The following is a 14,951-nucleotide window of genomic DNA, read 5'->3' on the forward strand; positions in this document are numbered from 1 at the left end:
CCCTCCTTTTTTTTTTTTTTTTTTTTTTTTTTTTTGTGGTGTGCGGGCCTCTCACTGTTGTGGCCTCTCCTGTTGCGGAGCACAGGCTCCGGATGCGCAGGCTCAGCGGCTGTGGCTCACTGGCCCAGCCGCTCTGTGGCATGTGGGATCTTCCCGGACCGGGGCACGAACCCGTGTCCCCTGCATCGGTAGGCGGACTCTCAACCACTGCGCCACCAGGGAAACCCCCCTTCCTTCCTTTTTAAGACTGAATGATATTCCATTATATTTGTATAAGACATATTGTTGATCTGCCATCTGTCAGTGGACACTTGAGTTGCTTCCACCTTTGGGGTATTGTGAGTAATGCTGCCGTGAACGTGGGTGTGCAAATATCTGAGTCCCTGTTTTAAATTCTTTCGGATACCTACCCAGAAGTCAATTAGTAGTGATATGTTGAGACCTAACAAGTTGGCAAAGCACATGAAAGGTTTCAGTGGGACTGTTAATCTTTTGACCAAGCAGTAAGTATTGATAGAAACTCCTCAAGATTAGGGATTTCCTTTGCAGCTTCATAGTAGCTAGGATACTGGATGTAAGTGCTCTTTGAATTATATTTTCACTCATCCTCATAATAGAGAAAACGTGATAAAAAATACTCAAAATAATTTCTGTTTGACTTTAGATTATACTCATAATTCCGTTTAAATATAGATATGTCTACTGATGGGATCCCTCATAACTTACCACTAGCATAAAGAAGATTTTGAGGGTGACACCATTATTTTACCTGTAAGAGTCAGCTCAAAGGAAGCTGAAAGCCGCCCGGGATCCCTTTGTGTCTCCCGTTCAGTTTCCCATGGCTCAGCCCTGCTTATTCCTCATTTTAACTTGAAGATGTTCCGATTCTTCTCTCTTACCTGTGCATGGTTACTTTAAATTTGGAGACAGGGAAAGTAGTTTATTTAAAAGGCTGCTCCTAGTAGTGGAACCTGCCTACAGAGAAAGAAATTCAAACTGTAGTCTTCCCAATTTTTCTTGAATCACCTTTCCATCTAGCAGACTGTAGTTATCATAAACAGAATAAATTAAGTAACATTGAATATTGAAAAACTCGTTTTATAAACCTAAAGATACTTGAGAATTGACTACAGTGAGTGAGAATTACCCACACTAGTAGAAGAGGTGTCTCAGAGGTAGACAAGATTGTCCCAGGCTTTTTCTGTAGGGGAGATCCCATGGTCTCCCCTGGTAACCAGGCTTGGTGCTCATCTATTTCCATCTCTTTGGCATTTTCACTTGTACAGTGTGAGTGCAGTGTCTGCAGTGTCCCGTCCTTACTAGAGAGGGATTATTGCAAGTCTCCTGATTCTGAATGGTTAGCTTCCCTGCGCTTGGCCATTGTTTAAGCCAGTCACCAGGGATTTGTGTATTCACAAGGAGCTGATAGTGTGAAGTAGAAGCCCTGATAAGTCCTTCAGAAGGATTGATCTGGAAGAGCTTTTAACAGAGACATCCAGACAGACACAGGCCACAGGAGTTGTGAGGAGACAGAGTGGAGCAGGGAACTCTTGAGATCTTCCTGGTGGGTCTAGCTTGAGCCACAGTTTCAAGGGAGGGAGGAGGGTATTTAGCAGCAGAGAATGTAAGAGGGGTCCCATTGGAGTGTTGGGCCTAACACCAATGAGAACGCCACACCCTTCCCTCAGCCCCGGGGAGCAAGTGGGCCCATCTAGTGGAGGCAGAGGCCAGCTCCTTCCAGGCTGGGCTTTGCTCTCACTGCCTGCGAGGGCAGGGGTGTTGACAGTGGGAGTATTTCTTGGCTGTCTCTGCCAGCTGGAAGGCAGACTCAACACAAGGGCTGGGAAACATCCTTTATTGTGTCTAGATTCTCCACGTCTCTCCTACACTGGCTAACCAACTCCAAAACCATACGACCACTTCCTTTTTACTTTTCCCCATGGGAGGTTTTTTCTCCCTTGTACCTGACCTCCGAGAGGGCCTCTTCAATTTGCCCGCAGAGCTGACTGACTCTGGGCTCTGCAGAGCCAGGTGCTGTGGAGGCCCCAAATCTCCTGTCCCTCCGCATGTAGTCATTACCACCTCTGTCATCCCTCTGGTGTGGTTCAGAGACCTGAGGCAGCCCAGTCAAAGCCTGTCTAAGAAATGTATTGGGCCCAGGAGTTGTGGTCAGCAGAATGAAGCCAGGGGATGAGTGTCAGCAAGCTGAGAGAAGACAGGGGAAAAGCTCCAAGGGCATAGTGAAAACAGAGAGGAGCGTAACAGAGTGCGACAGGGCCGGACTCTGTAAAAGGACCATAAAGATCTTTTCAGGGACATCCCTGGTGGTCCAGTGGTTAGGACTCCGTGCTTCCACTTCAGGGGGCACAGATTCGATCCCTGGTTGGGGAATTAAGATCCTGCGTGCTGTGCAGTGCGGCCAAAAAAAGATTTTTTCTTTCTCCCCAGTCTAGTCCTCTGGCCTCTTGTGGCTAATGTACTTAACCCCAGAGGCTTTCCCCATGGAGGCCCTGGCTGACGTCTCTGTTCTCAAGTTCCTGGCTGGAGGAGTCCATAGGATTTGATTTATTTGACTTCCTGTCCCCAGTAAACGTCTGGGTTGCATCCTGATATGTGAAATGACTTCCTGCATTTAGAGTCTGTCACTGGTTCCTAGTCAAGCTGGGTTAGAACTAAATCCAGATCTAGATCTCCTTCCGTCTCAGCAGGGAGAAAGGGGAGTGTGGTAAAGAAGGCATTTCCTCTTTAAATCCTGTAATGACCGAAAGAGATTTAGAAAATGTATCAGAACTTAGATATTCTGATATCTTGCTCCTGGAAATAGAGAAACAGCATCTACAAATGAGCATGGTGGCCTGAATTAATGACATCCACAGCAAACCTTTTTCTAAGCCATTTGTGTCACTCTCCTTTGCGTTTCCCAATTTTATATCACGTTGGCTGAATACTGAAAAGAGAAAGGGCAAGAAGCACCTACCCCTGTTTAAAAACAGTTAGTGTCTTAGAAACTTTTTATATTTGTAGACTGCCTTTGTCCACAGTATTTTAAAATTTTTTCTACAAATTCTGTAGCAACGCTGAGTTAAATTGTGAGGTAGGTAAATGGAGGGAGGGAGAACATCCCCGTGATTTAACATCATGTCGTCTTTTTTTCTCATTTTCCTAGATCTTCGAAAGAATTCTATTTATTTGGGCCATCCGACACCCTGCCAGTGGGTATGTCCAAGGAATTAATGACCTGGTCACTCCATTCTTTGTCGTCTTCCTCTCAGAATATGTCGGTAAGAAGCATGAGTACCAAGTTGAACAAGCTATTGCTCTTTCTTATCTGTGGTCTGTTTGTTTTTCCCAAGAGTGCAGCCAGTGGGCACGTCTTGCTGAAAAAAAGATGGTGGCTTTAGAATACACAGCTAAACCTCTTCTAACAGCAGCTGCAGCAGCAGCCAGGAATTTCTCTCTCGAGATGGTCACAGATCTCACCTAAGAAGACCTTTGCCAAAGAATGACCAAATTGATATATTTATGTTCTGCCATAAACAGATGGTTTGATGGTTTGACTGAGGTTCCTTTTGGATTATTTTGAACTCGTCTCAAATGCAGGCCCTCATCTGTGAAAGCTGGAATTTTAGATTATACATTAGACCTTCACACTTCAGTTCACATGCTGTATCTTAGGAGCAGGATGTGGACGTATAGAGCGGGAAAGGTGCCAGAATCCAGCTCACACTGGAGGTAATGGGATGGGCCAAGGAGAGCTCTGGGACCTTGGTTTCTCCTCCTCTTTCTTCACCTCTTACCCCACTGGGTTCTTGTCACTTTGAACAGAGTGATTCGCTGTCACGGCAGCAGTTAGGTTTTCTTACAGCTGCAGCCACCTGCTCCAGCCAGGCCTAAATCAGGCAGTCTTAAAAGGCATCGAGCATCCTCCACTTTTTTGGTTTCCTCAGTCACTTGTGCTTCAAGACTCATAGGAAAACCTATCTGTCATGGCCTGATGCTTTGTTCTCTTAGTCAAAGAGAAGTTCATGTGGGAACAAGAACATTGAAAAGGATTTTAGAAAACTATCCGTCTACTCCCCTCATTTCACAGATGGATTGTGAGATTCCCTGCCTCCTTATTAGTGGCAGGGCTAGGACCAGAACCCTCTTCTTCAGACTCTGAGGGTGGTGGGTTATTCTTTTCATAGAAAGCCATTGCAGGGGGTAGGGTGGTAATGAGAAGGGGACTGGAGTGGAGCCGCTTGGAGGTGGAGGACATAAGAAATGTCTCACTTGATCCTTCCCATTCAGGTTTTCTTGTGGGACTCAAAGGCGTGGTGTTTTGGTCTTTCATGAGGCAGCCTTTTTTATTTTTCATTACTCAAAACGTAAGGCAACCTAATGATGCCATTCCTTGTTCCCCTTAAGTGACAGCAGCCAGGGCAGAACTGGGAGTAAGGGTGGAAGGTCACACTCTTGTCCACTCTGTCCAGTGACCCTAAGCAAAAGCATATAAATAAAGCTTTTGTTGGAGAACTTTCATTTTCCCCTCACATTAATAGGTCAGTTTTCAGAGGCACCTTAATTCTGTGTGGTTTAACTTTATTAAAGAGCGATGCAGCTGGTCTGTTGGGATTTGGGGGTTGATTCTTGCAGTAGTACTTCTCTGAAATGGTATTCAAGGATGAGCCTAGGAAGGTATTAATCCATTCATTAATCTACATGTGAGGTCTGAACTCTGGCATTGCCAGTTTTATGCCAATTAAGGGAAATCCTCAGCAGCTGCAGTTCTAATTGGATATTAACTATCTTGTTAGCTGTCATTTATATTTTGTACCAAATTTTCCTTTACCTTCTATAGGCGCCCGTCCCATTGCTACCAGTAGCCCCACCAAGCACTGTGCCTTTCTCTTTTGTTTTTTAATAAATTTATTTATTTATTTATTTTTGGCTGCATTGGGTCTTTGTTGCTGTGCACGGGCTTTTTCTAGCTGCAATGAGCAGGGGCTACTTTTCGTTGTGGTGCGCGGGCTTCTCATTGCGGTGGCTTCTCTTGTTGCAGAGCACGGGCTCTAGGCGTGTGGGCTTCAGTAGTTGTGGCTCATGGGCTCAGTAGTCGTCGCTCGAGGGCTCTAGAGCACAGGCTCAGTAGTTGTGGCACACGGGCTTAGTTGCTCTGCGACATGTGAGATCTTCCCAGACCAGGGCTCAAACCTGTGTCCCCTGCATTGGCAGGCAGATTCTTAACCACTGCACCACCAGGGAAGTCCACTCTGCCTTTCTTTGATAGATATGACTGCATTCTGATCTGGGTGTTTGGTTTGTCAGTCTCACCTGCTGACCAGTGAAACCATTGCTGACCCACAGCGTTTACACAGTGAAGCGTGGGCTTCTCTGCCCCTCCTCAGCAAGGAAGCCTTTCTTGGCAAGGCTGTTCTCAGTTTCACCTCTGCAGCAGACTTCAGATGGGTGTTTGGTACCTCCTCCTAGAACTAGGAAGGCGGGGCCCATTCTTTTTTTACAGAAACTTTTCAGTTTCAAGCATATGTACAAGTAGAAAAAATAATACCATAAATCCTTATATACCTGCCATGCAACTTCATAACTCTGTCCATTCTTCACCCACTCATCTTTGTGAGTAAGCAAATCTCAATGTCAAGCACCATATAATTTCATCCATAAATATTTCCATATGTACCTTTTGAAGATAAAGATTAAAGAAACTCACAGCTGTAATGCAATTATTACATCTAAAAAGTTTTAATAGGTCCTTAATATAATCTAATATATAACACTATTCAAATTTTCTTGATTCCCATAAATATATTTAATAGTTTGTTTGAATCAGGGTTCAAATCAGGTCCACACATTCTACTAATTGGTTGATATGTCTCTTAAGTCTCTCTTAATCTATCAGTTCCTATCCATGTCTCTTTTCCTTAGGAGTTTGTACCTTTAACCCTTATTTTTCCAGTTTTCAAACTAGGACTTGCCAGGCCAACCAGTAATATAACCCTGATTTTTTAAAGCACTTTACCGTTTGCAAAGTACTTTGACTTACCTGATTTCATTTAGTAGCCCCCAATATCTCTTTAAGGTAGATGTATCAACCTATTTTTTTTTTTTTTTTTGCAGTATGCAGGCCTCTTACTGTTGTGGCCTCTCCCGTTGCGGAACACAGGCTCCGGATGCGCAGGCTCAGCGGCCATGGCTCACGGGCCTAGCCGCTCCGCGGCATGTGGGATCTTCCCAGACCGGGGCACAAACCCGTGTCCCCTGCATCGGCAGGCGGACTCTCAACCACTGCGCCACCAGGGAAGCCCTCAACCTATTTTAAATGAGCTTCCCAAACTCAAACCTAGGTCTTTTGACCTAAATACCTGTGCTCTTTATAAGAATTGGTGGTATCTCAACTTAGAGATAGCACCAACTTAGAGATTGGTGGTATCTCAACTTAGTGGCTCCCTCTTCTACATTCCCTGCTCCAAAGCAGGCAGCACATTTCTTATTGCTCCTTTTCTTAAAAAAAAACAAAACAGTAGAGGTACATACTCATTTTAAAAAATCAAGGACTTCCCCGGTGGCGCAGTGGTTAAGAATCCACCCGCCAATGCAGGGGACACGGGTTCGAGCCCTGGTCTGGGAAGCTCCCACATGCTGCGGAGCAGCTAAGCCTGTGTGCCACAACTACTGAGCCTGCGCCCTAGAGCCCGTGAGCCACAACTACTGAGCCCGCATGCCACAATTACTGAAGCCCGCGTGCCTAGAGCCTGTGCTCCGCAACGAAGAGAAGCCACTGCACTGAGAAGCCCGCACACCACAACAAAGAGCAGCCCTCGCTCACCGCAACTAGAGAAAGCCCGCGCACAGCAACGAAGACCCAACGTGGCCAAAAACAAACAAATAATTAAATAAATTTATTTAAAAAAATAAAAACAATATAGAATTTTTATTACCTCACTGCTACCCCCCCCCACCGTCACCAGAGATAACTACTATTGACCTCTTGGTGTGTATTTTTCCTGTGTGTGGATAGAGCTGCATATATTATTTTTCTTTGTTGTATCCAGAAAACTGGGATCAAACTTATTCATACTTTTCTCTATCTTGCTTGTTTTCATTCACAAATATCTGGCCAGCTTTCCAAGTTTGGACATATGGATCTACCGCATCACTTTCAGCAATTACTTTCATCAAATTTTACTATAGTAAACAATTCTTTTATAATAGGACATTTAAATAATCTACAATTTTTAGCTATTATAAAGAACATTTCAATGAATATCCTTGTACATATTTTCTTATGCATTCGTGTTAAAATACATGTTTCCCTGAAAGAGAGCCCATAGAACGGAAATTACTAGTCCTAAAAGCATGCCAAATAGGTACCACTCCAAAATTACACTGCAGAAAGGTTTACAGCAGTTTATACTCCAACCACTAATGTTTGGGTGCACTCTTCACATCCTTAGCAAAACTGGGTATTTTAGTCCTTGTTTCACCAATTTGGCAAATAAACCATGGTTTGTGTTTCAATTTTTATTTCCACTTGCTCATCAGTGAGGTGGTTTTTCTTTTGTGTATTAGCATTTGTTTCTTTTGTCATCTGCTTGTTCAGATCTTTTATCCAGTCTATAGCCATACCACCATGAATGTGTCCGATGTCATCTGATCTCGGAAGCTAAGCAGAGTTGGGCCTGGTTAGTACCTGGATGGGAGACCGCCTGGGAATACCAGGTGCTGTAGGCTTAAAAGAAAAAAAATTCTTTTATCCAGTTTTATCGTTTTTTTAAAAATAACTTTATTTTTGGCTTCGTTGGGTCTTTGTTGCTGCACGCGGGCTTTCTCTAGTTGCGGCGAGCGGGGGCTACTCTTCATTGCGGTGTGTGGGCTTCTTATTGCGGTGGCTTCTCTTGTTGAGGAGCACGGGTTCTAGGTGCACAGGCTTCAGTAGTTAAAGCACAGGGCTCAGCAGTTGCCACGCCTGGACTCTAGGGTGTGTGGGCTTCGGTAGTTGTGGCACGTGGGCTCAGTGATTGTAGCTCGTGGGCTCTAGAGTGCAGGCTCAGTAGTTGTGGTGCACGGGCTTAGTCGCTCTGTGGCATGTGGGGTCTTCCCAGACCAGGGATCAAACCCATGTCCCCTGCATTGGCAGGCGGAGTTTTAACCATTGTGCCACCAGGGAAGTCCTATCCAGTTTTTTCTATTGGACTGTTGGTCTTGTTTTGTAAGAGTTTTATGTGGATTAGATATATTCATTTTTCATCTGCTATGTGTTAAAAATATTAGGTCAAACCACATGAAATTGCTAATATTCAACGATTTTTGACACATCCCTCCATGGGAATTTTATATAGTTCAAGCTAATTCTTTTTTTTCCTCCCAGACCATCATTTGTCTTCTCAAATTTGTTTATTGTGTCTCCTAATGTAGCACTTCCTAATTTTTATGTGGTCAAATCTGTCCATTCGACAGGTATTTATTGAGCTCCTCCTATGTGCCAGAGGATAGAGTGACTAAGATAACAGATGTGGGCCCTGCCCTTACGGAGCCTCCCATCTAGTGCAGGGGTTAAGGGGCTCACAAAAAATTAAACAAGTCATTGCAAAGTGTGAGAAGGACATGAAGGAAATACCTCCTCCTTTATGGTTTTTAGATTCGGTATATTGCTTAGGAAGTCTTTCCCCACCCCAATATTATAAGAATATTCTTCCATGTTTTCTTCTAATATGCTTGTGGTTTTGATTTTACACTTAGCTTTTTAAATTCCATTAGTAATTTATTTTCCTGTACAGTGGGGGCTGAGATTTAAAGTTACTGTTCCAACTGGATAGTTCATTTTTTCAACACTATTTATAAATAGTACATCCTTTCTTCACTCATGTGAAATCCCTTCTCATAATATAATATAAATTTCTTTATTTATATGGTTTACTTATTTCTGTTCCTTTTATCTCCATTTCTATGCATGTACCAACCAACAGCTTGGATTTTTGACCTTTGTAGTGTGTTTTATTATTATTTCAGGGCCAGTCTCTTTCATCATCCTTTTGTAAAAATTGTCTTGGCTCTTCTTCCAGGTGAACTTTAGAATCAACTTGCCAAATTCAGGATGTAGGGAACCCTTCTGAATTTTTTTTTTTTTTTTACCCTTCTGAATTTTTATCGGAGGTGCAGTAAATTTACAAATTAGTTTGGTGGGGTAATTTTTTCTTTTTTTGATAGCAGCTTTGTTGAGATGGCATTCATATACCATACAATTCACCCATTTAAAGTGTACAATTCAATGGTTTTTAGTATATTTATAGAGTTGTGTAACCATCAGCACGGTCAATTTTAGAATATTTTCATCAGCCCAAAAAGGAACCCTGTACCCCTTAGCCATCACTCCCAAGCCCTCGCACCCCCCCATTCCTAGGCAACCATTAATCTACTCTCTGTCTCTATGGATTTGCCCTTTCTGGACATTTCATAAAAATGGTCATTCCTTTTCATGGTCAAATAAGTATTCCATTGTATGAATATACCACATTTTATTTGTCTGTTCATCGGTTGCTGTGTATAAATTAAGCTTCAAAGAAACAAGGCATACAGACTTCCCTCCAGCCTCAAGGCCTTTCCTGAACATAGATTCAACATTGTTTGTGGCCTTCAAGAATAGTTCTCTTGTCTGAGTAATAATGCTGCTTTTCTTCCCTTCTCTAATAGTGCCATATCCTAGTAAGGCAGCTACTGTGAGAGGTGTGTTGTTATGACCTCTCTGATATGACTCTCCCTACCACAGGAGGCCTCAGGTATCCTTCACCCATGGAACAGGCCAGGCAGTTGCCCTCATCATCCCAGGCAGGTATCATCAGGCAGCCTTAGCCCACCGCCCCATCTTACTGAGCTGTAGCGTGGAGGACGTGTCCTAGTAGAGCTGTGGGATCCACATGCCACCAGAACACTGTTTGGCCTCTCTCCTATCTCCTCCCCTATCTCTTCTTTATTACTTTTATAAATTGGTACCTGAGCTGGCTTCATGCTTTGTGTCATGTTTGTTGTAAAATAGTTGAAAACGGGGAGAACCAGTGACTCTCCTCTGAGTTACTAGAGGATTTTTCTGTAGCTGGCTTAGCCCCCCAGTAGTCTCTTTATCCGCTGAAACCAGCTGCTCACACAGAAGTGGGTCCTCTGTGGATAAGCCAGCTATGTCTGTGTCCAGAGGTGACAATGCCGGAGGGTCACCCCTGGGGAGATACAGTCTCTGGGCTGTGACCCCTGAGATGGTGGAATGCCTTTAGACTCTCATCTCCAAAACCTTTTGGACTTAGATGACATTATTGATCTAGCTTGGAACATATTAAGGTCAAATGTAATCGATGATGTGGCCGTCGCCAAATTAAGCTGCGTAACAGCAACTGTTTAAGGATGCAGATGAGGAAATTGTATAGAACAGTGGGACTCACGACATGTCCTGTTTTCAGAAGAAGAGTGGTGCCTGGTGATTTCTTTCTTTACAAAATGAAACACTGTCAAATAACTCTCCCCCTTCTCCTCTGCATGAAGTAGTACAGCAGGATTTTCATTTCAGGTTTTACTTAGAAGCATGACAGCAGTAGAACTCCCAGAAGGGAAGTCTTTCCCATACCTCTTACTCGTATTCCCTGCATGACATTTACACTTAGATATGTCATAAGTGACCAGTTAGGATTAGCTTGTCTGCACTGACAGGGAACCAATACCTTAAGCAAGAGAGAAAAGCTTACTTCTCTCACATGAAAAGTCAGGAGGTAAGTAGTCTGGGGCTCCATGGTATCAGGGATCCAGCCTCCTCTCTCTGTTGTCCTGCCATTCTCAGCATGTGTTTTTGTACTCATGATCCAAGATAGCTGCTTGTGCTCTAGCCATCACGTCTATATTCCAGCCAGTATGGAGGGGGAAAGGAAGAAAGGCATACTCCTTCTGTTGAAGGACACTTCCCAAGTACATGACACTTGGTTTTGAATCTCTCTTGTCTGAACTTAGTCTTATGGCCATTCCCATCTGCAAGTGAGCCTGGAAAACACAGTCTGTATCCCAGGTGGCCAGTACCCTTATGGGTCCTTTCACCACGGAGGAGTGGGTTATAGTTATTTATGTATAGTGACAATCTTTGCTATCCCTAAGCTCCTCAGACTCAGTGTTTGACTAACTCCTCTCCATACCCAGCCACCCTTTTCTCTCAGTTGCCAGCATTTCCAGTCACTTAAGTCAGAAATGCTAAGACTTGTTCGTAATTCTTTTTTCTCATTCTTTTTTTTTTTTTAAAGGAGATGTTGGGGGTAGGAGTTTATTAATTAATTAATTTATTTTTGCTGTGTTGGGTCTTCGTTCCTGTGCGAGGGCTTTCTCTAGTTGTGGCAAGCGGGAGCCACTCCTCATTGCAGTGCATGGGCCTCTCACTATCTCGGCCTCTCCTGTTGCGGAGCACAGGCTCCAGATGCGCAGGCTCGGTAGTTGTGGCTCACGGGCCCAGTTGCTCCGCGGCATGTGGGATCCTCCCAGACCAGGGCTCAAACCCGTGTCCCCCACATTAGCAGGCAGACTCTCAACCACTGCGCCACCAGGGAAGCCCTTTTTTCTCATTCTTGCATATCCAGTCAGTTACAGAGCTCTGATGATTTCATGTCCTAAATATTTCTTGAATCTGCTTCCCCCTCTATTCCTCCTGTGACTACCCTAGCTTAGCCCTGGATTGCTGAAATGGCCAAGTGTGTTTTCCCATCTCTGGTTTTTGTCCCCTTCTTCCCATCTTTCACACCATTTAAACACAGACTTGTCGGTGCAGCTCCTTTGCTTAAAACCCTTCACTAGCATCCCATCACCTACAGTTAAAATGTCCACATTCTCAGGAGTTCCCTGGTGCCCTAGTGGTTAGGATTCTGGGCTTTCACTGCCGTGGCCCGAGTTCAATCCCTGGTTGGGGAACTAAGATCCTGCAAGCCACACAGCACAGCCAAAAAAAAAAAAAAAGTCCAGATTCTCTAGCTTGTGCAAGGCCCTGTGTGCTCTACTTCCTGCCTCACTGTTTAAACTCAGAAATCCAAAATTGACAGTTTTAATCTAAAGCCTTGTCCTGTACCACCTCTTTATCCCCTGGGCTAGTCCTTGTGCATCCTTTAAGACACCCCTTCTTCCTGGAAGCCTGCCCTGAGACTTCTTCCCTACCTCCACCACCCCAGTGGTACTCTTTCCATAACCCTGTGCATTTCCCCTTTGTAGGACTTTACCACACCAGTTATTGCGTGTTTCCCTCCTACCCTCTCCCACCAGACTGTATGATTCTTTGAGGCCAGAGACTATTTTAAACATCTTTATATTCCCAGTGCTTTTATTTTGGTGTCCAAAGTAGGCATTCCATACATGTCTAGATGAATGAAAGAATGAAAATTTTATAACGTTGCTAGATATTCAGGAAGTAGTGCAGCTTTGCTGGGCTTGGCCACTGGAGGGCAGTGAATTATAGTATTCTGCTACTGTGCTGAGATAGTCAAAAGTTCTCTCTCTTGTAAGCGATGGAGATGGAGTTCCATCACTCATTCAGCAAATACTTATTGAGGAACTACACCGTGCCAGGCACTGCTCTAGGCACTGGGGATACAACCATAAACAAAGTGGACAAAAATCCCTGCCTTTCATTTCTGGGTATTTATACAAGGAAAATGAAAGCGTAGAGTCCCCCAAAAGGCTGCATAGGAATATTCATAACAACTGTATTAAAATAGACAAAAATTGGAAACAACCCAAATATCTGTTAATAGGAGAATGGATAGTCACACAATGGAATAGTACTCAGCCATAAAAAAGAATGAACTACTGATAAAAGCAAGAACATGGAAGAAATCATCTCAAAAACCATTATGTTGGGCTTCCCTGGTGGCGCAGTGGTTGAGAGTCCGCCTGCCGGTGCAGGGGACACAGGTTCGTGCCCCGGTCTGGGAGGATCCCACGTGCCACGGAGCAGCTGGGCCCGTGAGCCGTGGCTGCTGAGCCTGCGCGTCCGGGGCCTGTGCTCCGCAACGGGAGAGGCCGCAACAGTAAGGGGCCCGCGTACCGCAAAAAAAAAAAACCCCCCAAAACCCCAAAAAAGCCCATTATGTTGAACAAAAGAAGCCAGATACCAAAAAAGTACACATTGTATGTATGATTCCATTTAAATGGAGTTCATAAATAATCTACAGTGATAGAAATCAGAATGATGGTTGACTGTCGGTGGGAGATTGCTTAGGAAGAGGCAAGAAGAGACTTTATAGGGTGATGGAAATGTTCTCTATTTGGACTGGGGCACTTTTTTTTTTTTTTTTTTTTTTTTTACGCGCCATGTGGGATCTTCCCAGACTAGGGCGTGAATCCGTGTTCCCTGCATCGGCAGGTGGACTCTCAACCACTGCGCCACCAGGGAAGCCCTGGAGCACTTTTTTACACGGATGTATACATGTGTCAAAACAGAACTGTGGCCTTATATGTAGTCTAATGTATGTAAATTATATGTAAAACTAAATCCGTTCCACTGAGCGTAAATTCTGATGAGCAGAAACTGACAATAAATAGAAAAATAAGTAAGGTATTTGTTACCTTGACTGTGATAAGTGCTATGCAGGAGAACAAAGGAGGAAAGAAGGACACAGTTGTGCCCCGTTGGCAAGAGTGGGAACAGGAGCAGGTTTTAATCAGGGTAGTGAGCCGGGGTCACACTGAGAAGACGATGTTTGAGCAAAGTCCTGAAGGAGGAGAGGGGGTGAGCCATGCAGTTAATTTTTGGTAGTTAACACTCAGATTTTCAGAGGAAAAGAGTTGTTGTTAATAACTCCCCACACGCCCAGGTACCGTGGCCCCTGTTGCCGTGTCTTGCTCCTGAGCTGCTGTGGATTATACTCCAGCTCCGTGCTCTTAGATCCTGGGAGGCTTCATTGTCCATCTCATACCCAACTCTGCCCTGCCGATCCTGTTCCTCCCCACCTGGCAAGGTGTGGAGGCCAAAGATGAAACTGGACAGACTTCCGTAGTCTTTCATTGTCTTAAGAGGACATTCCTCTTTTTTCCTTTTAAAATGTATACTTCTACACTTTTTAAAGTACATATGTCATTACATGCACATCTCAATAAATTTCCCCTAAATAGTGCTTCCCTGGTGGCGCAGTGGTCGAGAGCCTGCCTGCCGATGCAGGGGACACGGGGTCGTGCCCCGGTCCGGGAGGATCCCACATGGAGTGGCTGGGCCCGTGAGCCATGGCTGTTGAGCCTGCGCGTCTGGAGCCTGTGCTTTGCAATGCGAGAGGCCACAACAGTGAGAGGCCCACGTACCGCAAACAAAAAAAAAAAATTTCCCCTAAATAACCAGCACCCAAGTGGAACATTTCCAGCACTGCAGAAGTTCCCTTGTGTTCCCTTCTAGGCCCTCCCCCTCACCCCCACAAGGGTAACTATTTTACTGACTTCTAACACCTCGATCAGTTTTGCCTGTCTCTAAACTTTATATAAATTGAATCATAGAGTAAGGATATCACTTTGCATTTTCATGCTACTGGTTTGGAGGGAACTGGGAGTGAGACCGATGCTGAATTTTTAGCACTAAATTTTTAGTTTAGTTTGGAACTTTACCCCTTTCTCCAAGGTGCCTCCTGGCCCCGTCTTCATAGATGCAGCAGCCTCATATGTGATAGTTGAGACATATGAGACTCTTTCCAGCAACAGACATGTATGTGGAGACACCCAGTCAGAGTGCTGAGCTGAGCTGAGCCGCTTTCAGCGGACAGTTGAGAGCAATGTGAGCATTTGGTGGGATGTCCAGTGCTGGATTTTCTCCCCTGTAGGAGGTAAGCTCTCCAAGGGCGAGTTGTAGCTTGTCATCTCCGGCACTGTAGGACCCGGCCTGCTCTCTCCCTGGTGGTAAACCAAGTGACACATGCATGCTCACTTGCTCTCCCTCTCATCTGACCCCCACCCCCCCC

The 14,951-nt window shown here is 44.6% G+C and overlaps 1 protein-coding gene and 1 pseudogene across 2 annotated transcripts in view; both read left to right on the forward strand.

The window, feature by feature from the left end:
- The window catches only part of TBC1D22B (TBC1 domain family member 22B), a 65,273-nt gene that overhangs the window by 27,620 nt on the left and 22,702 nt on the right, over positions 1-14,951 (forward strand). For both annotated transcript variants that reach the window (XM_024766097.1, XM_024766096.1), the window contains one exon: positions 3,167-3,281. In XM_024766097.1, coding sequence (XP_024621865.1) covers positions 3,167-3,281 — 115 coding nt within the window. The remainder of the gene's footprint in view (positions 1-3,166; positions 3,282-14,951) is intronic.
- LOC112414084 (uncharacterized) lies at positions 7,610-7,728 on the forward strand (annotated as a pseudogene).

Source organism: Neophocaena asiaeorientalis, unplaced genomic scaffold (assembly GCF_003031525.2).
Source record: "Neophocaena asiaeorientalis asiaeorientalis breed wild unplaced genomic scaffold, Neophocaena_asiaeorientalis_V1.1 scaffold46, whole genome shotgun sequence".
Taxonomy (NCBI): domain Eukaryota; kingdom Metazoa; phylum Chordata; class Mammalia; order Artiodactyla; family Phocoenidae; genus Neophocaena; species Neophocaena asiaeorientalis.